Source organism: Haemorhous mexicanus, chromosome 4 (genome assembly GCF_027477595.1).
Source record: "Haemorhous mexicanus isolate bHaeMex1 chromosome 4, bHaeMex1.pri, whole genome shotgun sequence".
Lineage (NCBI taxonomy): Eukaryota > Metazoa > Chordata > Aves > Passeriformes > Fringillidae > Haemorhous > Haemorhous mexicanus.
This window is the reverse complement of record NC_082344.1, coordinates 27,621,186-27,643,628: the sequence shown is the minus strand read 5'-3', so window position 1 is coordinate 27,643,628 and position 22,443 is coordinate 27,621,186. Positions and strand designations below refer to the sequence as shown.

At 41.5% G+C, this 22,443-nt stretch overlaps 1 protein-coding gene across 1 annotated transcript in view; it reads left to right on the top strand.

The window, feature by feature from the left end:
• Positions 1–359: 359 nt before the first annotated feature.
• The window catches only part of PPP3CA (protein phosphatase 3 catalytic subunit alpha), a 170,031-nt gene continuing 147,947 nt past the window's right edge, over positions 360–22,443 (top strand). Inside the window, exon 1 of the mRNA XM_059844181.1 lies at positions 360–938. Within this exon, the coding sequence (XP_059700164.1) occupies positions 881–938 (58 nt within the window). The 5' untranslated portion in view covers positions 360–880. The remainder of the gene's footprint in view (positions 939–22,443) is intronic.

Sequence of the window (22,443 nt, the reverse complement as noted above, 5' to 3'; positions counted from 1 at the left end):
GAGCGGCAGGTAGTAGGCTCCTTCCCGCGGCCACACGCAGGCCGTGCCGTGCCGTTCCGTACCGGACCGTGCTGTGCCGTGCCGGGCAGGACCGGGCCGGGCCGTGCGGTGCGGTGCCGCGCGGGCGCTCGGCGGGGGATGCGCGTCCCCGGCGGGCGGGCGCACCTGGGCGGCGCGGCGCGCGCGGGGCGGGGCGGGGCCCTGGCAGTGAGTGGCAGCGCGGCGCGGGCCAATGGCGGCGCCCGGGAGCGGGAGCCGGGCGGGCGGGGCCGGGCGGCGCGCGGGGGCTGCGCGGCGGAGCGTGTGCAGCGGCGCGCGGGGCCGCGGCCGGTGTCGGTGCGAGGCGGGGAGAGACCCTGCGGGGGGCGGCGGGGAAGACACGGATCCGGATCCCGATCCCGTGCGGCGGCGGCGGCGGCCGTGGTGGTGGTGGCGGCGGCGGCGGGAGGAGCCGGAGCGGCGCGCCGTGGAGGAAGGAAGCGCAGGGCTGGCCGCTGCGTGTGCAACCTGGCTGTTCCTGCTGCCCGCGTCCACTCGCGGCTTTTCCTGCCGGCGCTGCCTGACAGCCGCCCGCCGCGGGTGTTGTCGCCGGGGTCTTTGGCGGGGGGGGGAAGAGCGAGCCGTCCTGCACAGCCCGGAGGCGTGATTGAAAGCGAGCAATAATTAACTGGAGGAGGAAGAGGAGGACGGGGGTGGAGGAAAACGAAGGAGGAAGGCACCGCGCGGCAGAGCCCAGCCGAGCCAGCGAGCGGCGGCGGGACGCGGCAACTTCGGCCGCAGCGGAGGAGCCGGAGCCGTGACCGCAGCGGCCGCCGCTGCCTCAGCCCGCGCCTGCCCTGCTCGAAGGGGGAGAGCCTCGCCGCCTCCCCGGCCGCCGGACATGTCGGAGCATAAGGCCGTTGATCCCAAGTTATCGACGACGGACAGGGTGGTGAAAGGTGGGTGCTGCGCCCCCGCCGCCCTTTCGGCCGGGTCCTCCCGCCGGGCCCCCTGCAGGGGTCGCGTCCGTCCCCCTTTCCCCGCCAGCCCCGGGCAGGTACCGCGGGGCTGCCGGCGGCGCGGCAGCTGGGAGGGGTGGGCACGGCCCGGCGGCTTGCGCCGGGCCCCAGTGGAGGGTTTGCGGCTTCCCTCGCCTGCCTGCCCGGCGCTACATTGCAGCATTTCCCCCCCTTCCTCCCCCCGCCGCCTCCCCCCCTCCGCCTTGAAGGCGCTGCACAGGGCTGGCGTGAGAGAGAGGGGGAGCCCCAGCTTCCTCCCCCGCCCCGGTGCCTGGGGGAGAGGAGGGCAGGGCTCGGCCCCCTCCCCCAGCCCGCCCGCTCCTGTGGGCATCCCCCATTCCTCCTTCTCCACCGGACCGCGCTCCCCGGAGCCCCCCACCCTTCCCCCTCCCCGCAGGCTGCGCCGCCGCCGCTTGTCACTGCCGTTCTGCTCCCCGCATGCAGCAAGGATGCCTGGAAGCCTCCCCGCGCCAGCAGCCGGGGCTGCGCTCCCACACCGAGCGCCGCTGCTGGGGACCGGTTGCGCCGCTCGGCTCCCCCGTGCCCCGCTCCCGCAGGGCCGCCCCCGCGGCACCCGCGGCGGGGATGCCGGGCGAGGGGGAGCGGGCCGCGGGCGTTGTGGGAGGCGGCGAAGGCTGTTTCCTCCTCCTCCGCCTTCTCCTCCTCCTTCTCCTCCTCTCCTCCTCCATCGCCGTTTCTTGCTGACGGCCCGGCCTGCTAGGATGTGAAGTTATCCGGCGGGCGTACCGTGTCCGTGCTCCCGCGTGTGCCTGCAGGTGGCCGTGAGGGTGCTCGGCACAAACACGTATGGGCTCCATGATCTTTTCTCTTTTTCGGAGGGACGCTTGTGCTGCCAGCCTCGGCCGTGTAAACAAATGAGAGTTTGGGTTGACGACGCGTTGTGCCCCGCAGTACAGACCAAGGTTTTATTTACTGGGTTGATGCTGATATAAAATGCACATGTGCATTTCTCGGTGTGTAGGAAGTGCACGTGTATTTAGTGGTCTGGGTTTTTTGTTTGTTTGTTTTTTGTTTGTTTCTTTCCTTCCGCACTGGGCACACAGCCAAGTGTACCCAGCTCTAGTGTATTTCACTCAGGTTATAACCCGAATGCTACAGTGGACAGCACACATCCTAGGTGCAGCTTGCATGTATCCAGATCCTGGGAAGCTGGAGATTGAAATGGCCTTGAAATACGTACACTTCTGTATTTACATGAGTATATGCCAGAATGAAACAATCAGTGTAAATATTATTTGGGAAGATGTGTTATTTATGGTTTTGTGTTTATATTTATCTCTTTCCCATCTTATGCCTTTTCCCCTCTTAATTCATTTTATGCCCCTCCAAAGGAAAGTGTAGGTATAGATATTGTAAGAAACATAATTGCAAGAACTTTAAGAAAATCACTTGTTAATTCACATTTAACTTGTAATATAGGGAATGTTTACAATTTAAGTTTCAGTCTGTTATATCACACCGAGAGTAGGCTTTAAAGCCTGTGTTTAGCTGATACTTGTCTCCTGTAGAAACAACAAATGGCCATCCTGTTAGGAGATTATGGGGTATCTCTTTTTTTAAAATTTCCTTAATCTCCGTGGTCCTAGTACACGACCAAACGTCCTGATCTTTGCTGTGGTCAGCTTCCTTTGGCTTAAGACAATGTTTCTAATGAATAGGAATTATTTCAGTACTTACAAAACCTTTAGTGCTTTCAGCTCATCTAAATGTGTTTTGTCAGCAATTGCTCTTTATATTTTTCCCACGTGTAAATGTCTCAAACATCTAAAACCAGCATTTTTAAGAAAACTTAGCAGTATGTTTAGTTAAATACTTTTATAATGCAGCTCAGAGATAAATCAACTTGGTTAAACTGAGTTCAAGTCTTGAACAAAAAAAGCATAGATGCTGCTTGGGTTTCCATGGCCCCTGCTGTTTGTCTTATATTGTCAGTGTTTCAGTGTAGATGTGAAGATCTGCTTAACTGGTTCAGGCCTCTATTAAATATTGAAATCCTTTTAAGGTCTTAAAATGGCATCTAAAGAGTGTAGTACAAAGCTAAGTGATTGTTCATAGGATTATTCTTTGCTGCATCATAGGCACTTCACACTGCCTTCATATGGACATTAAGGAAATCAAGAAACTGGTGGTAATAAAGGAAAGATCACTTGGTTGTTTCTGTCATATAGGACGTGATTTGTACCCTCTTGAGATGAACAACTGAAATGGGCTTGCAATGTTAAATTAATGCAGAATAATTAAAAGTTACATTGTGAGCACCTATATAAGTAGTTGAAGTCTTGTTATTTTAGAGAGAAAAAACAGATATTCTAACACTGGTAAGGTGTAACCTGAGAAAGCAAGTTAGTTAAGTTCTTCTAAGTTAGAATATCATATATAAATCTTCTTTAAAGGAAATGCCTTTAACATGCATGTAGTCTCTGAATTAAGTTTTACATTTGCTTGCCTGTGTGGGATTTTTTTGGTTTGATTTTATTATGTTTTGTTGGTTTTTTTTTTTTTTTTTTAAATCCTCTTCATTGCTGGTGTGTGAGAGGAGATGTTTCCTACTAACAGTGACTCCGAGCTGGCTGGTGAAAAATCCTGGCTTGGCGCTGTTAGGTAACAGTGGGACGGGCTTGGGGGGATTACAGTTCCAGCAGCTTTGTGCAAATTGCTTGTGGCTGAGAGCTGCTTCTTCTGGGGGTTGCTGTGGGTTTGATTTTTTTTTTTTGCTTCTAGTGCTTAAAAAGCTCGAATATATGGAGAAGTGGAGTATTTCCATAGGCGAGGATTTAATCTCGCACTCATTTTTCTTTGCTTTTTGAATTGTCTGAACTGTACTTGAACTGATTTGACTCAAAAATAAAACATGCTTTTGGGATGAGGGGAGAAAGGCTTGGGAGCCCCCAAAGTTTTTAACATCTTGGCCTTCTGGCTTTGTTATGCATATCTTACACTGTCATACGATGAAGAGTGTAAAGATGAAATTCAGGTTTGTGTGTAATGGTAAGTTTCCAGAAGCAAATTAACTCCAGTTAAAATTGACAAAACTGTTTTGTTGAGCTAAAGGAAAAAGTATAATTAATACAGAGAACGCAGTTGGGGTTTGAGGGGTACTTTCATTTTACTCTGATGTTCTCCTGAAGATGCTGTGTATGTTGTGATGCAAATTACACAATTCATCTTTACGCTGGATTTTGTCGTGCTGTAGAGGAGCAACACTTTGGTCTGTTGACTGCAAATACGATAAACTGTATATTCAGGTGCATTCAGAAGTTCGTGGGATCAAGGCTCAGGAACAACATACTGTTGCAGGAGGTGCTGACTTGTTGTTATTATTATAAATTGAAATTTCTTGCCTTTTTGTTAGTGGTATGGTGCAGCTTTCACTTGAACAGAGCTGTCTTAAAAGTTAGTGTCTTTCTTCAGGACTGAGGAAGCTATTCCTTATCCATGCAGCTTCTAACTCCTGAGACTTGCCAGCCAGAGTGTGGGCTTGGTTGTTCTTGTGAAGGTAGTAATACCTGTCCAGAAAAAACTGGACTGAGGATAGTAGCTCATTTCACATGGCTCAGCTGCCTGATGTCAACAGCTTTTGCTCACTACTGACATTAGCAAGATTTGAACCCCACCCCTGGGGAAGGAAAAGCCATGTATCATGTTACTTGACCTCCTCAACGTGTTTAGTGTTGCACCAGTGCCTCTGAGGAATACAGCACTAGAGCAGAGTAATCCTGAATAAAAACTTTGAAAGTCAGCTGGAGTAGTCGTACAAAAAAAAGGTGAAGTCAGTATTTCTTGGAAATCTTGCAGTTAGTTAGGTACACTAATTGTTTAGATTCTTTTCTGGGCAGGTCAGATGGTTGTATGCTTTTGTGTGGGTTTTTTTTGTTTGGTGCTTTTTTATTGGAAGTGGAGTTTTAATGAAATAATTCTGTCTCAGCTGTTTAGAAAGGCTGTAGCCATGGCCTGTGGATCCTTGGTGTTGTCCTTTCCTCTTGTGCATTGCATGGGGAGGTGTATGTGGTTATATCAGCAATTGACAACACACAATAAAACCAGACACTGCTGTCTCTGAATTTCAAACTGTGTCATTGTTAACACTCTCCTAAAGTGCAGGCCGACAGTTGTTTGTAATATAATATGAATGCCAGCTCAGGATCGATATCTCACCATCAGTGTTAATTTCAGATTTGTGAGAGGTAAAATTGCTGTCAATGGAAACTCTAAACTTCATTGTTAATTTCCATTAGTCCAGGGACACTTGTGTGTATTCACCAAAGGCTTGTGCTTCAGGCAGGAATCCGGCACTGGTGAATTGCAGAAGCCTGCTTCTGTCTCCCTGTGAATTGAGTTCAGTTTTTCCTGCATAGATGTGTCCTGCAAGTGCTTCAGTGGTTTTTGAGCAATTGTGTTGACCTGAATGTCTGTAATGTTAGTGGATTTGGTATATATTTTGGTGTAAATTTGAGTATTGCTTGTTTATGGCAAGGACCATGATTACATAAATAGTTGTAACTGATACAGTAAAGGATGATATGCCTCTCTTTTGAGGATGCTGAAGATTGTGTCTGTCTGATTCTCATGAAGAAAAAGAAGGAATTGCTTTGTAGCTGTTCCTGTTGGCATAAGAAAGCTGACTTTACTTTTAATTAATTTATTGTTTTAGTACTTGGGAATATACTGCCTCTCCTTAGGAAGACTGCATCTGGGTTCAAAGTGTACTATTAACTAGAGAATCCACCCACAGCTATGCCATAAAGGTGGCTCTGGAACAGCTGGGACTGATTTTCTTCCCGTCCACTATTAGCTTCATTTGAAGGAGCAGGTGTACATCCACCTCACTTTTAGTAACTCCAGAGTTGCAAATCTCCTGGTACCTTTATGAAACAAGCTGTGTGAGAGGCACCTAGGGGCAGAAAACAGTTGAATATACTTGGAGAGATATAATGGTTGTTTAGGAAAGAAAACAAGGTCGTGGTTTTTTATGTATGTAACTGATTTGTTCTTACCTCATGTCAAAACTAAGTTTATACTTGTAGGACCAATAGATTTTATCAACTGGATGACACTTAGGTGTTGCAGCCTTTGTATGTTTGACATTGTGCAGACCTGTGTGTGTATGTGGTATGTGTGTAACGCTAGTGAGGGATTATGAGTGTGGTGCTGAGAAACTGAAACAAAACCAAAGTACAGTCTTTGATGACTATGTGTAATAAAGCTGGTGATTTGTTTTGATTTATGAAGTCACTGAGCCTCTTAGTCATTAAGATCATTTTGTAAGTAAGCCCTTTGGTGAAACAAGTCTTTTGCTGTATAGGCATAGGGGAAAATTGTGCACTTGCTGAAGGGTGCCTTTCTTACAGAGTTATTGCTGCACTGCATAGGTGGGAGGCTTTTCTCATGCTCTGTATGATGAGAGTGGCTTGCTGAGTGTGCTGAGTCGTAGGACTGATATGAAGTGAGGCACAAAATTGCCTTGTTTGTGTGTTAAAAACCTTTTGTATGCTTCTGAATTCCACGTTGGCTGAAGCTGCCTTCTGTTGCCTGCTCTTTTTGACTGAGCCTCAGTAGGGAGCTGGTGCTTTTAATACCACTGTTTGTAATCTTGAAAGAGGAGTACATACTGGATGATATCAGCATTTAACTTAATTGGAAAATATGAGCCAGTTGAGGTCATTTTCTATAGGGGGATGTTGAAGAGAACAGTTGTTTTCTCTCTGTTATCCATACCCAAATTGAATGGTATTTACTTCCATCACATGGATCCCACTTAGAGATGATAGTTGTTGCGTGGATGTGTTTGCATTTCAGTGCAGGTTGTGGCAGGAAGATCACGTGCAAAATGTATTTACCTTTGTTTATATAACTTGATATTTTAAATTATCTTTTTTGTAATTATAGGCTTCTAGAACTCAGCACAGTGTTTTCTGCGTGGTATTTCTAAAGGGATTTTCTATCAAAAGTAAATTTGGGTAATATCAATAAATGTGTACCTGTAGCCTGGGTACTGCTAACTCATCTTCCCTGTTTTTTTTCCCGGTTTCTTATGTTTTGCTGAGTGGCTCCTGCTTACAGTACAAAAGCAGAACTGTAAGTTAAATTTGGTACTCCATTTAAGTGTGAATATTAACTTATTTTAGGCTTCTAAGTGATGTTGAAGCAGTGTATAGTGGGGATTAGTTTCTTCTTCATAGCTTCAAGGAATGTGGAAAAAAGTACTTCCTTAAAAGTATTTTAAGATGGAGAGATACTGCTTAACACTTACTGTAAGCCTGCCATAAAAGAAGCCACAAGTTTCTGAAGTAAAAGCCACTTCAAATCACCTTCATGAAAAGGTACCTTCTTATATTCTTTTGTATGTGGTTTCATGAATCAAATATAGGCTGTGATTTCACAATTGTTCTTCAGCTGAACACTCAAATAATTTCCTCTTCTGATAATCAGTCATTTACCTTGACTTCCCCCATAAAAGATCATTTTATGTCTACTCAGTAATGGTGGAAAGTATCACCCCAGTTTTGAAAACCATTATAGTGCATGTGCAGCCTAAGTGTGCACCTTCATCTAAGTGTGTGGCTCACATAGTGGTCTGCCACTTGGGTTGTAGATTGAGATGGGTAATTGCTGGAGGTGGTACTCCAGGTACATACTTAATAGTTTCCCATAATTACTGCATGAAGGAGGAGACCAGAGATCATATGTAGAAAACTGGGAAGACAATAATTGCTATTATGATGGTAAATCATTCTTCTAAAGGTAAAAATCTGAGCTAATTCCCACCCTATTTACTCTTCCCCCAGAAAGCTGCCACTGTTTAAATAACACCTCCAGAGTTAGTACCTCCTTGACAGTCATCTGTGTGTGTTTTAATCTCTATTTATAAGAGAGCTTAGGCATCGTAATGTTGATACAGCAATGCTGCTGTATGAGGAGAACATGATTGTCTTATTTAAGATTGATTTAGGATGCCAGCATCATCTCCAGCTAATTGTCAACTAACACCATTTGTGTTTGGAGCTGGAGAGGAAAAGAAGTAGAGTGGAAAGACACCACACATTAAAAATGGTGGTTTTAATTAGAAGTTAGTTCTTGTGTATCTTGGGGTGCTTGTGTCTAAGGTGTAGATAGCATCCTTTAGGGTGTATTTAACCAGTTTTAAAAAACATTTAATTTGAAAACTGACTATCAATCAAACTTCTTTCTACTTGTAATTAAAAGCTGTGCTGAACTTCTGTTGCAGCTCCTTTTACTTGTCAGCAAGTTGGGTTTTTAATGCTTTCCCCCTCTCATGTTTCAAAATGCCCTTTTCCTGTCTATTCCTGTCCTGCATTTCTAATAACTCTTCTTTCCTCATTGCTCTTATGCTTATTTGATTATTGCTAAATAGGATGAGCAGCCTAAGTGCTGCCTAGTAGATTTGAGTGATTTGGGTCCGTGTATTGAATGGAAGAGGTTCATAGAACACTGTCTTTCCTTTTGGTGCATCTGTAGGTGCCTGGGGAAGCCTGTGAGAACAGGGGAAGTATATTCTGCCTCGTCTCAGACTTCTGTTGTAACTCTGCAGCCAGCTGCCGACTGTAGCTTTCTTTTCAGTGAATAGCTCCACTGTCAGTGTGCTGCTCAAGCTCTACCCAGCTTGTCACAGAAGGATGTCTCTATTCTACAGCTCAGCTGCTGCTTGCAGGTTTCTTGCAATTTATGTTGAACACTCATAGTGTGACTGTTAGTTTCAACTTGTGTGGTTTGCAAAGCCAGCATGAACAGCGTGTTCTCAGTTAACTTGGAAGGGAGGTGGTATGGGTCCTTCTGCTTTGGTGCTTTTATAATCAGACATGGAAGTTAGTTAGCAATGAAGGGTAAGGCTTGGTGAAGTTAGTAATTCTTGAGAAGAATCCTGAGGTTCACCACAGATGAGTGAATTATAAAACCCCCACCTTAAACTTTAGGATTAGAAGGTGCAGAACCTAGTCTGTATGGAGATTGTACCAAACATTTGTGGAAGAGAAAGGGAAAAACCAGGCTAAAAAGAGTTGTATAAAATCTATGAGAAAAACAGCAGCAATTTTTTCATCTTTGAGAAAGGCATATCTGGGTTAATAAAACCAAGCTTTCAAAATTAAAAAGTTCTGTAATGTGATGGAACATGTACTGATGGAGACAGATATTGGTATTACAGTATTCTATCCCATATTCTTTTTCTCCATCCCGTAGTTTAGAAGCATTCAGCTTAGGCATTTTATTGCATCAGATTGCTGTTGGCCAAAATACTTTGAATTATCTTGACTTTTGCACAATACAGAGCTGAATAGAAAAAAAAAATACAAAATTGCTATGGAGCAAATTCTGCTACAATGTTTGTATAATATTTCCTAATTGTGCAGACTTGATCTTTTTGTACAATGTTGCTATAAGAAAGGAAGTGCACTTTGAACTTCTGATTGAAATGGTGAAAATAACATGTGTTAATAATGGCTTATGCAGATGTGATGCTACAGAGAGTCTTATAACAGTCACTCTGGGCATTGTTCAATAGGCTTAATTACTAGAATTCACACTATCCAAAACTAGAGTTTTGGCCTCATGCAGTGTGTGATTAGATTTTTTTTTTTTAATTTAGACTTTTGTCTTTGAAGGTAGGGTTTACAATTCTACTTTTTAATTATTTTTTTAAAATTTGCTGATAGTGACAAATATGTAACAGATAAGTGTGGCTGCATAAAGTTTCAGGATTGTTTGTGTTTTGAAGTAACCATCATTTGGAAAGAAATCCTTTGCAGTCTAGATAGATGTCCCAAAGTGAGGAAAAGAGGCTCAGCTTCTAACTTGTTATCTGTTGCTAAGTTTAGCTATAAGTACATGTTTAGCAATTATTTCTTCCTTTGGATCAGGAAGTTTCATTGTCATAGGATTTTTGTTGCAGCAGTGTTTGTTACTTGTTACGGAGTCCCCAGCCACTGCCACAAGAATGGGTCAAAGCCCTGTATGTTTAGGTCATCATCTTTCCAAAGTATTTGGAATTTCTCTGCCAATGTTTGTGTCTTAAAGTCGAGAAAGTGGTAAAATTACTTCTAATTTTCTTCATGAATTATTGATTTTCTTGGTAACTATAGTGAAGATAAAAAGCAGTGCAGGATTGTGATTTCTTTCTCATCTGTAGCTCTATATGGTTGGTCTTGGAGGGCACATTGCTAGAGAGGAACCTATATTCTCTTATTTTCTTGAGAAATTACATGAAATTACTAGAAGTAGTATGTTTCAAGTTCTGTGGAGATTTTATGTGGGAACACATGCTTTCCCCTAGCTCTTTCTCCATATGTCAAGGAGTAATGCTCCATTGGAGAGGGTTGTATCTGAAAATTCTTTCTACATCTATATGTGTGTGTGTGTATATATATATATATATGAATTTTTCTATTTTAACCTTTTCTCTTTGCATTTGTGTACTTGAATCTTTATGAAAAAGTCTGATTCGGTTCATGTATAGTTCAGTTAACAAAGCAATTAAAAGCTTCTAGAGGGTGATGCTTACCCTATTCTTGACTCCAGAGAAAAGATATTTCATAATCATCTTTGGATTTGAGACTTTTAGTCAGCACACCTCTTTTCAAAAAAAAAAACCAACAAAAACCAGAACAAAAAAAACCCACCCCAAAAAACAACCCAAAAAACCCCCAACCAAACACAAACCAAGCCAGGATTTATTAGTTGAATTATCTTTTTATTAGTAGAAAAGACAATTTTGATAATTTAATACCTGTTATTTACCATGATTTTTGTAAGTAATTTAACATAATTGACAATTTGAATAAAGAACCATTCATACAAAATCCCTTCCTATCCCCCCAAAACACTTAAAACCAACCCATGAACAGAAATTAAAAAATAAAATCAAACAGGATTTAAATGATTTCTTAGTCTTTTTTCCATGATGCTTGCCAAGTTTCAGTTTGATGTAGATTACAATGGTCATACTGTGTTACAATCTTTAAAAAAGTGCAACTGGTCATTAGCTGCAATGACATGAACAGCTGTAGTATTTTATGACAACAGCTGGGAACAATCTAGTTCTCTTCAATAACTTTCTTTTGTTGTTTCTTTCATGCCATTTTTAAAATGAGAAAGCAAGATTACTGTATTTGTTCTCTATTTTACACCAGGGATTTCTTCATAGGCAGTGGTGGCAATTACGTATCAAAATACGGCATTGCTGTTTGTGACTTGGAACATTTCCCTCTGCAGGACCTGTTTCATAACCCGCTGAAATCTGTGGGAGTTGGAGTCTTTCATTAACTTGAGTAAACTGTGAATCAAGTTGTCATCCTAGGATTTCTTATTTTGGCCTTCCTTTTTCAGTGCATGGTTTCTCTTTGGTTTAAACTACTTTGTTCTATTTGATCTTTTACAGCATTAGCACTTATTTTAAGAGTGAGCTAAGTTCCTTTCTACTTTGCAATGCTCATTTACCAAGTGAGGATGAACTTGTCTGTTTGTAGGTGGCTGGTTTGCCAAGAAAGTTTGCCTCACTGTTACTCTCTCTTCAGAAGTGTAGTCTAAAATATTTTCTGTGTATGTGCATATGGTTGTTCTTTATTGTTGGAAAAACAAGCAGAGGACTGTGAATATATGTTCTTTCTGTGTCCCTTTACAAAGAAGTTTTCTTTAGTTATGATCACATTTGGGTCACCTTAAATAAAATCTGTTTAACTTATTTTTCAGCTGTAAGAGTGTAACTCTTAAAATCACACGGGTAGTACCAAAGATGTACATAGCAGACAGGTATGGGAGCATTATTTACTTCCCTGAAAAGCCTGCTGTCATGTGTCACCCAGGTGGTGGTGTCTGTGATTACTAGAGAGGAGCCTAATAGTATAACATTGGGACCACAGATGGAGAGTTTGGGAGGAAGAAATGAAGAGCACAGTGGGCAAGGGGGTGTGTGTTCAGTGCAGTGAAGTGTTACTAAGGGAATTTATAACTAAGGTAGTTTAGAAATCCAGGGAGAGCTGTTTTGGTACTGCATTGCCTCATGAGCTCTGTTGGCTCAGGTGAGTATCCTGGAGGTGCCTGTGCAGGAGGGCAGGAAGCTGAGTGGTAGCTTCTGGGGAGCTTGACTCTCAGCAAGCAGAGAACTGGCAAAGGCAGTTGGTGAAGTTTTCAGTTAGTCATATACTCTGTGTGTATACCCCTCAGGCTGGTTTAGATTATCAGAGAATGAACTTTCTGCATATTTAAAAAAAAAGTTTACAGAGATCAAGTGCTTATAGTTTTTGTTAACCATAACAACTTTTAATCTGTAGTTATCAGTAAGAAGGAGGGGAAAATGACTTTAGGGTGATGTGTTTGGAGCATCCTGAGATAAGGTTACTTTTGGTAGTTGGAGGAAAGAAATGAAGTCAAAAAAAAAATCCCATACTTGTACTACAAAAGGGGAAGAACCTGCACTCATTTCAATTGAGAGATCAGTTTTAGCTTCTTTCCTGTTGACTACCTCATCAGGTATGGTTTGATATGTTTTTTTGGTTCCCCCCCCGGCTTTATCACTTAATCTTCTGCTTTCCCCTTCACTGGAGAAGTAGTGTATCCTTAATTTTTATGAATTATGTGTCAAAGTACCTTTCTCAGTCACTCTCAATGAAAAAGCACAAGTTCTGACAGCTTCACAGAAGCCAAGAATAGTTAAGGCTGGGAGGGACCTCTGGAGATCATCTGGGCCAGCCCCAGCTCTCTCAGCCTTTCATCATAGGAGAGATGCCTTGGTCCCCTAAGTCATCTTTGTGGCACTTTGCTGGGCTCTTGGTAATTGGTCCATATCTTACAATTTGTGGGACATGTGAAAGTACATGGAAGTTAATTTATGCATATAGAGAGCTTGTACATTAGGGAATAGCATACTTTAATCCTTTTAACAAGGTTCTGTTCCTTCCCTGGAGCTCTGACTCTCAGGTGACACTTACCTCACATGTAAATACTGTTTGTTTACCACAGAGAAGATGAGGGATATTGCTGTCATTAACAGAAGTCTTAAATGCATGTGAATTTTCTGTACACTTAACCTCACATCTTGTATCCTGTTGTAACAGACAATATTTTGCTGTAGGTTATTTGTATAACCGTGCCTAATCTCAGAAGTACTGCCCATCAGCAAGTTACTCTGCAGATATCTTTTTGGTTATAATCCAGTTGCTCTAGCTTCTGAAAGTTTGTTAGACTCTTTGCGTTCACCCCTTGATTTATGGAGACAGAGGTTTTTATGGGTTGTCTAAGAGAGTTTGCCAAGAGCCGTCAGGGCTGCGTAAAGACAATTGTTGCCAGCAGGTTGATAGAGGTGAATCCTCTGCTCAGCACTGGTGAGGCCATACCTGAAGTGCTGGATTCAGTTCTGGTCTTCCCAGTGTGAGAAAAACATGGACATACTTGAACAAGTTCAGTGCTGGTGCACAGAGATGGCCCTGGGACTGGGGAAATCTGAGAGAGCTGGGACCACTGAGTGTGGAGAAGACAAGGCTCAGAGGGGCCTTATCTGGCTACATGAAAGCTCGTTGTAGGAAATGGAGAAGGGGCAGCCAAGCGCTTTTCAGCAGTGCCCAGTGGCAGGGCAAGAGGTAATGGGCACTAATTGGCAGCTCTCACTGTAAGTAACTTTCTGCTTTTCAAACGCTAGCACAGGTTGCTCAGAGGTTGTGGAGTTCCATCCTTGGAGTCATTCAAAAGCCCCGTCTTGATGGGGCCCTGTGCAGCTGGCTCTAGCTGGACCTGCTTGAGGACAGGTGTTGGTTGGAGCAGCTGACCAACAGAGGTCCCCTTTCAACCTCAACCCTTCTGTGATCACCTTTTACTCAGCTCTCTTAAGTGAATAATTAAAACACTTGATCAATTCAGAGACCTTTTGACCGAACATGAAATAGAAAATTCTCCCTTAAAAATGCAAAGTTATGTTTGCAAATGAGGTGTTCTACAAGGAGGAATACTTTGTGGGATTGAGGGTCCACCATGTAAATAATTATCTTGGCACAGCAGCAAGATATGTTGCATTGGGAAGATATATACATATATATTTATGAGTTAATGCATCCATATGTAGCTAGTAGTGTTGCTGGCAAAATATTTGCTCAGATCACTCTTGAGAATTTTCAAAATGTCCTGAGCATGTGCAGCTCTGGAGTTTGGTGTAGCTTGGAAGCAGGACAGATAGTATGACTGCTGTACTTTGCTTTGGACAACTGTAAGAAAAAGGGAAAGAAAGCTTTTATATAAATCTTCCATAGTTACTGCCAGTGCTTCTAATATGACTATCAGAAAGGTCCATTTTCTATTTACTGGAAGGAAGTAGTTATCTTTCCCTAGTCCTTGGTTCATCTGGTTTTTTCATAGTGGCGTGACAGTCGAAATTGAGAGGGATGGCAATTGTCTTTCAGCACTGACGCTCTCTGGCATATTTTTTTCGTTGCTGCTTTCTCATGTCTGTTTCCTTATGAGGGTGAATGTTGCCCTTTAAACCTGACTAAGTTGCCCTTTGAACTGAATCTTGTGTGTGTTAATCTAAAATCATACCTGAGATAAGTGAATCTCTTGATGTGGGTAACAGAAAAATGAAAATAAGCACCTGGAAAAGTTCAGAGTTTGACAGAATTATGCTAATTGTTTCAGAAAGGTTAGCAGAGCAACCATACTAGAAGTTTTGAGCAAGTTCTGTAGGTGGCATCGCCTTCATGGATAAGTGATCTGGATAATGGAGGTGATATTTTATTTTGGAAGTGTGGCTTCCAGAGTTGCTCAGTTGACTTGATACATTTGAGGAAAAAGATAGGTACTGTAATATAAAGCATGAATCGTCTTGGTGTAGTATAAATCATAACATGAATGAAAATCTAGGGCAAACATACATCCCCATGAAAGAAGCTCTGGAATATTCTGTGTTGTAGGAAGCTGGGAAAGCAACAGCTTGAATTTATTACTGGTTCAGTATACAACAACCATCAGAAGGGATGCTGCTTGAAGTTAGGGAAAACTCACAAGAGGAGTTTGAATTACCTTTTGTTTTCTGCTTCAGCAGCTTACACATTTAAGTAATTCAAAGGAAAGAGGAGTATTAACCTTCAGTAGTGAGAACTGCTGAGTATGATAAATGACTCGGAGAGGATTAGTTATTTATTCATGTTTGTGTATCTGCAGTGCTGTAGAAGTCGCTGTCAAAGGTCTAATTTCCCTTCAAAGAAACCACCAGAAAAATGGTCCATATAGGCAATGTGTTTGTACACAGTAGGGCTGTAATATCCTACAAACATCTTCCTGAGATCAGCAGGTGCTCCTAAACTTTACTGTAGAACTGGAAATAGAGAAATCCTGGGTGTTTGTGATTGGATTGTAAATACAAGGCATGGTGCTAGTTAGTTTCTGACAGAGTAGCATCCCCTGCTTGTGTAAGTGTGCCTGTTTCTGGTTCAATGGCACTGCAGCTGGAGAGGAGTATGTGAACCAGAGCCACTCTATAAGGGAAAGGTGAGTGTTAAAAGCTTTCTTCTTGAAACCCCACCAATTTCCTCTGTAGCATTTAACTTCCCATTCAGATAGGGAAGTAGCTGTGGGTAGTTCTGTTGCCAGGCAGGTGTTGCAGAGGCAAAAGCATTAATACTTTGTGCTTTGTACTGGAAAGATTCTGAAGCTTTAGAAGACTTTGTCTGTTTTCAGGCCTGTAAGAGCCTTGGGTAACAGGTACTAACTCTAATTCCTGAGTTAACTGAAATGAATGCCTTTTGCTTAGTAAAGAAAAAAAATAGCCAAACCTAAGATATACAAACCCTTCTCCCCAAATCAACAAACATCATAGAAAAAATATGCATCTGTATGTGCATAATTATGCAAAAAATTATGCATATGTATGCATTTTTCTTCTTTCCCTTTATAAGCAAATTTGGAGTCTCTATTAAAAAAAAAGTATGTTTTCCTGCATTGATGGTCTAACTGCTATAAAGCCTATGTTAATATGGACTGTTTAATGTCATGCCTTTTTCCTGTACCAAGAAAATGGTGATGACTGGAATGCATGTCATCAACTTCTGTAATCAGGGTACTTGAAATATTTACAATACTGTGATTACAGTAAAGCTTCTTATGTACACATACACACACACTGTAGCTGCCTTAGATATTTTGGCCTTTCAAGTTTACCTCCTCATTTCTCTGCTAATCTTATGTGGAGTTTGTTTTTTTATCAAAGGTTCTTGGCAAAAATGAATAAAATATGAACTTCTTTATCTGCTATGTGAGGTTTGCCATGTGGACGCTTAGAAATTATCCTAGTGAAATGAACCAGGAGAAAAGAGCAAAGTTTGAAGATTTTCACAGGCCAAAACCAAACACTCCAAAATCTACTGAAACTACCAAACTCTGTTTTGGGGGCTTGTCTGTCAAGAGTCTAAAACCTTTTCCTGGATCCGGCGAATGGAATTGAGCAGCAGGAAATCCTGGAACAGATTTTCTGGAAAGGCCTCTGTTTGGAAGAACAAAGGTTCCTTTAGGTGTGGGATGCAGAGGAGTTTCAGGACAAGACCCGTTAGTCTGATCTGTTTTGTTTCTGTTGTGTGCAAGAGCTGTGACCATTTGGTGCTGTACTTGGCTAAAAAAGCCAATTCTTTGTAGACACTACTCCTAATTCTTGTTTCAGATCCCGATGGTCAGTCCAGTGGGAAATAATAAGGTATCCCAGAATAATTACACCTGTAGTATTTCCTGTCTGATGGGCAAAGTTCACAGAAAACCTTCTAAAGCATGACTACAGACTCATTTAATTCAATCCATATTCTAAACTGGGCATACCTGGACTGAGTCCAGGGCATGAAACTGGAGAGGATTGGGTGGCACTAATAGATGGTGTTCTCCTGTGACTGGATTGCCAGGCATCTGTTGCAGGAGGCATTAGAGAATGTGCCCACTCAGTGGTAGTCAAAGAAACTTGGATTACTTCTTGCTGGGGGTCTTGTAGAATTTTTTATGCTGGTGCCTGGAGCTCTAAAATGAGGCTGTTGTAGTGGTTTTGCTTTCCTGGCACGAGGGCAATAGCCGCAGCAAAAGGATATGGATTTTTGCTTTATAGCTAGACTGAAATTGTAGAATAAAGTCCTCCTTTTTCCTGCTGGGATGAAGGGTGATCCTAGATCTTATGCTCTGTGCACCTGTGTAAAACATTTATGTTTGACCTTTCCTTTTCTTATGCAGTCTATAGTCTGCTTAAACCTGGGTGGTTTCGTGTAACTTGTACCAAAAGTGAAGTGCCCTTTTTTTTTTCCTTCTTTTTTTTCTTTTATCTTTTTTTTTTTTTTTTGTTTAATTCAGTTAATGTTCTTTGCAAAGAGAGGATAATGTAAGAATAAGAAGTAAAAACAAATACTGTTAGAAAATCATGCCCTCATGTGTTGATGTGTGGCTGTGTAGTTTTTTGTCTTCCTTGAGAACTGAGGGTTTCTCTTTCATGCCTGGCTGACTGATGTGCCCTGCCCTGTTGGGCTGTGCAGTCTGTCTTCCCTAACAGGCTGTAACAGGTTTTTTAAATCTCTTTTTGAGAATTTCCGATTTTGCTGGCTTTTTTTTTTTTCTTTTTAGGTATACAGTCCCCTCCCCTAAAGGTTGCCTTTTGTGTGCTGATGTACATAAACTACCTCAAGGTTTTCCTAAAGAATAGTGGAAGCAGGCCCACTAGTTCTCCCAGGAGAAAAGTGCAGTGAGGTCAGTGGTATTCCTTTTACTTCCCTTTTGGTTCTGTTCACTCCTATGCCTTGTAAAACAGCCAGGAAGATTTGTCACAAATCATGTTTATTTCTTCTCGTGCAGAATATAATCCAATGTTGACTTTTATTTTCCTTACAATAAGTCTTCTGAAATCCCAGCAGCAGAGTCACAAATGCCATTTTATTCTTCTTATTTGGAATCTAGTGCCCCAGTCTGTTACATCAATATTGCTCTCAGAATAGTGCCACTTGTTATTACCTGTCTGGTGGAAGCATTGGATTTGGCGTGCATATATGTGTGCTCTCCTTGTACAGTTTTGTTTTTTTCTTATCTTAGAGTATATGTATTCCCTGCCACCTCCCCTCAGGTGTAGGAAATAGGATCTCTGCAACTAGTATTGTGGAACAAAAGCAAGGTTTAATCTTTAAATGAGAGTATGAATTGTTATTGTAAAGCCTTGACTCCAAATATAGTCAGTTGTGTTTTCAGTAGCAAATCTCTTCATCTTCTCTGGAGGAGTCACAGCTTCCCTTTTTTGTCTCTTTTTAAACTGCAATTCTTATTACCATTTATCAACTTTACTTGAATTGTTATGGATGGAAAGTAGTGGAGCAGCCTGCAGAATAATATTAAAAGTTTACAGTGAGAAAAGTTTAAGAGCCTGTTGCTTTTGCAGCACCTTTTGGTTTTGATTCGTCTTCTCTCTGCTATAACTTCACTGAAATGCAGAGTCTCTGGCACTAGGAAGTGTGTGAAAGGCCAAAATGTCTCATTCAGACAGTGACTCAGATGTGCAGTCACTTAACTCTCCAAAGGCTTTGTTGTATCTTAGAACCAAATGTACACTGCTCTGGTATATCCTCAGACCTGGAGGATGTTCATGGGCACTCAGCCAAGTACAGATTATCCCAACCCTTGAAAACCACTTGGATCCCAGTGTAGTTGGCAGTAATTTGTTTTTATATAGCAGTGATTAATTAAGACAAATACTCTCTGAAAAGCTTCTTAAAATTTTAGAAAGAAGAGTTTTTATTTTCTTTAATACATACCTTCCTAAGGCAAAGTGATTATTCTTTAAGATCTGAATCTTCTGTGGTGATTTTTCTCCCCCAAGAAAATCTGTGTGGAAGTAATAGAAGAGCTGTATATAGAGAATAAATTGCTTGCAACTTCTCAGAGAAAGTGTTGTTAAAAATTGAAAGCATCCTAAGTTTACAGCATTAGGGAGAACTACTGAGAAATAATTGTTCATGATTTTACCTTGATCACATGGCAACAATTTAAAAAGTGGTTTTGCATTTCAAGTAGAAGTTGACATTGCTATTCATAAAGGCTTATGACTTGTGCATTTAATGAAAAGAAGGACCAAGATTTGTCCTGTCTGTTTGCAGAACACCTCGTAATGAATTAGAGATGATGGCTTTCAGAGGGAGTGGTGGTGGTGTCTGGAGAAGAGACCTGTGCTTCATCTTTCCTCCCACTTTTATCCCTTGCCTCTTCCCGTTCTCCACCCACTTTTTTTGTTTTACTGAACTGTGTCAATTTGTGACATGATCCCAAAGACGATGAAAACAAAGTGCATTGAAAGGCTGGTGTTCTTTGAGATCTGGTGCCAGAAAACTTTTGGAAAAAAATTCTAGCAAGTACAGAAAATCAGATTAAACATTATGTGAGAGACTACTTCCATTTTGGTCACTGCAAAAAAGGAGCAAATAATGTTCTTATAGCACTTTTCTAGCTGAGGTGCGCTGTCGGGAGAATTATCCTTATGGGAATATTTGCATACAGAAGTAAAAAAGGTTGTGTTGGTCTAAGTTGGAATTCCTTTTTTATATATATATATTTATATATATGTCACTTTTAAATTATTATTGCTTTTTTACAAAAAACAACTTTCCATCTAAACTCAATGAGCTGAAAAGAAGCTGAAGGGGATATTTGTTTATGTTTATATAACTTTTTCAGTATTTCATACTGGAGCAGTATCCCTAAGCCTCCCCATACTGGACTGGACTGGACATGAGCAGAAATGGACCAGTCTCTTTAATCTTATCTAATAAAGTACTTGCTTTGGCTGTACAGAGACTGTTTTAATTCAACTAATGTAAGAGCCAGGGAGGGCTGTCAGGTGGTTGCATATCTGCAAGAGGCAGTGGTTTGGCTCCTGAGTGTGCAGAGCAGTTACTAGGATGGGTGCTTTAGCACGGCCTCCATGGCTTACCTGGATTTTGTACAAGAAGACCTCTCTGGGGAAGGGTGACAAGCTTATGCTTGAGTTTGTGCCTGAGCCAGCCAACTGAAGTGACAAGTGCAGCCATTTCTCTCTTTCCCCCTCCCCCTTTTTTAATTTTTTAAATTTTAATTTGCTGATGCAGGTTTGCAACATGGCTGAGGAGCCAGTGACTCCACACATTGGCTGTGGTTCTCTCTGTACCAGCAGTCAGTCCTTTCTAAATGTATCACATAAGCAAAACAGTTTAGAGAGGGTTGAGTAAATTCACTTAAAGACTGGTAAATGCCGTTTGCCTTATCTCTGTTAACCTAAACAGTTTATGTAAATGGCTGCTGGTAAATGATCTTCACTAAGTTGTATGAAAAGAAAGTATTTAGTTTTAGATTAGTTCAAGAGGCCAAAGGAGTTTACTTGTCTGTGATGGTAAGTTCTCAAATAAATCACAAAATCATATATGGGTGGTCTTGAGACCAGCTAATTAAATGTAGTAGGAATCTTAAATTCAAAGAGCAAGTTTTCTCTTTTAGTTTTTCTGTTCTTAAAAGGTTAGTTATTTTTTCCAGAATGATGTAATGTTGGTGTTTTACGGAAGTTATTACCAATACCTAAAAAACTTGTATGCACTCAGAATGGTTAGAGGAGGAATTACAGTGTAGTGCTTTTGTAAACATCTGCGAGAGGCTGGAGTTTGATACTTTGTTGTTTTGTAGAAGTGGAGTTGGACTAAAAAGCTTTTTCCTGCTGGTATCTCATTTTCTGTTCCATGGTCAGCTGAAAGATAATTCAGAGGCATAGTATCCTGTCTGTAAGGGAGGTACAACCCTTGAAATTTTCTTGCAAAGCCTAGAAGATTACCTGTTTTCTCAAAGTCTTGCCTAAAGCCAAGTCCAAAATGCTGATTTAGTAACTTAATGATGTATTTTTGGTACTGGAGCCAGGTCTCATTCCTCTTACGATGTCTTGCTGATTAATATAAAAATTGCTGTTCTTTTTAAACTTTGTCATCCTCTTGCTTTAACTTGGTGATATAAAGCACTAGGAACATCTGACATCTGTTTTCTTTTGATCTGTGAAATGCTTTTTGTTTTATAATAATAAAAAAGTACATGTTAAATTAATTCTACTTCCACCTATCCTTCTGGGGGGGATGGAGAATGACTGTCTAGGTTTTCTTAACTACTGAGAATACCAGTAACCTCTGCTTGCCAAAGGTGTCTTGATTGCTGTTCCGAGCAGAAAGTCCTGTGAGAGCAGGACTTTCTGCTCGTGGCCTGGTTCCTTCTGTAGTCTCCCACCTTCCAGACAGAGCAGCTTCAGCATTTCTGGTGCTATTGCCATGATTCCTGTAACATAGTACAGGTCAGGAGGGTCTCACCTCATGTTAGGAAGGACCTGTGATCCTCTGCATGGTGTAGGATTAAGAGCCTCTGTGCCACTTTAATATGTTTTTGTTTCTGTAGAAGGAGGAAAGAGAGAAGCTGAAGGTCTTCTACCTTTTTTTTTTTGCTTCCCAATGTGAAGCTCATTAGCTAATTGCTAAAACTTAGCATGATTTCATTTGTGATGCAAGGCGCAAGTCTAACTGCTTAACCAACTACTTAACTAACTGGAATAACTAACTAAAGTCACTATTAAATATATATATTCTAAAATGAAGAATCATAAGACCATTTTGTACAGCATTTGATAGCACATCTGAAAATTGTAAAGTACAGGTATGGATGTGCTTGTCCCTTTTTGTTGACTTGTGCATATTTGAGAAACTAAAGTAACTTCTTTAAAACTTCTTAAAAAAAAAACTTCTTTAATTGGGTTGAGCATTTCAGCCTTTTAAATGACTACGTGCAATAATATATGAACTATTATCCTCTCCAAAGATGAAGTGTGACAAAGAAGTCATGTGCATTTTTTTAAATCAACAAAGGAGGAAGTAGACTTGCTATACTGTCTGTTACATAGAATATTCTGTACATTTTGGTTTCATACAGAAATCTTTTCCTATGCTGGAAACTCCTGAATGGATGCAGAGCTGCCCTTACCCTGGAACATTTGTCTGTGTGTAGGAACATTTCCTTGTAAATCCCATTACTAGTGTTGCAGCAGAACTTTGTTCTAGCTGTGTTCAGAGCATAGGCTCTTGTAACTTTCAAATATAATCCTTACTGTTTATGAGTGCAACACTGAGAGTGAGGCCTCTGTAAATAGATCCAAATCCATATTTGTGGATGGGAACATGTGAGGTTTTATGATGTTTTTTTAATCCGTTATCTTGAGACAAGCAGCTGCCTCTAACATCACTCAAAAGGCTGCAAAATTGAATTAATCAGACACGCTTCTTTGACTGATACTTGGAAACTAATAGCAACCCTGTCACTGTCCGTGGTCAACTGAATTTCACCCAGCTGGAAATCCCAGTGATGTTTCTCTGTTCATAGTGGAGAAAGCTGAGCCACTGGCCAGACCTTTGCCTGCTGACCTTCT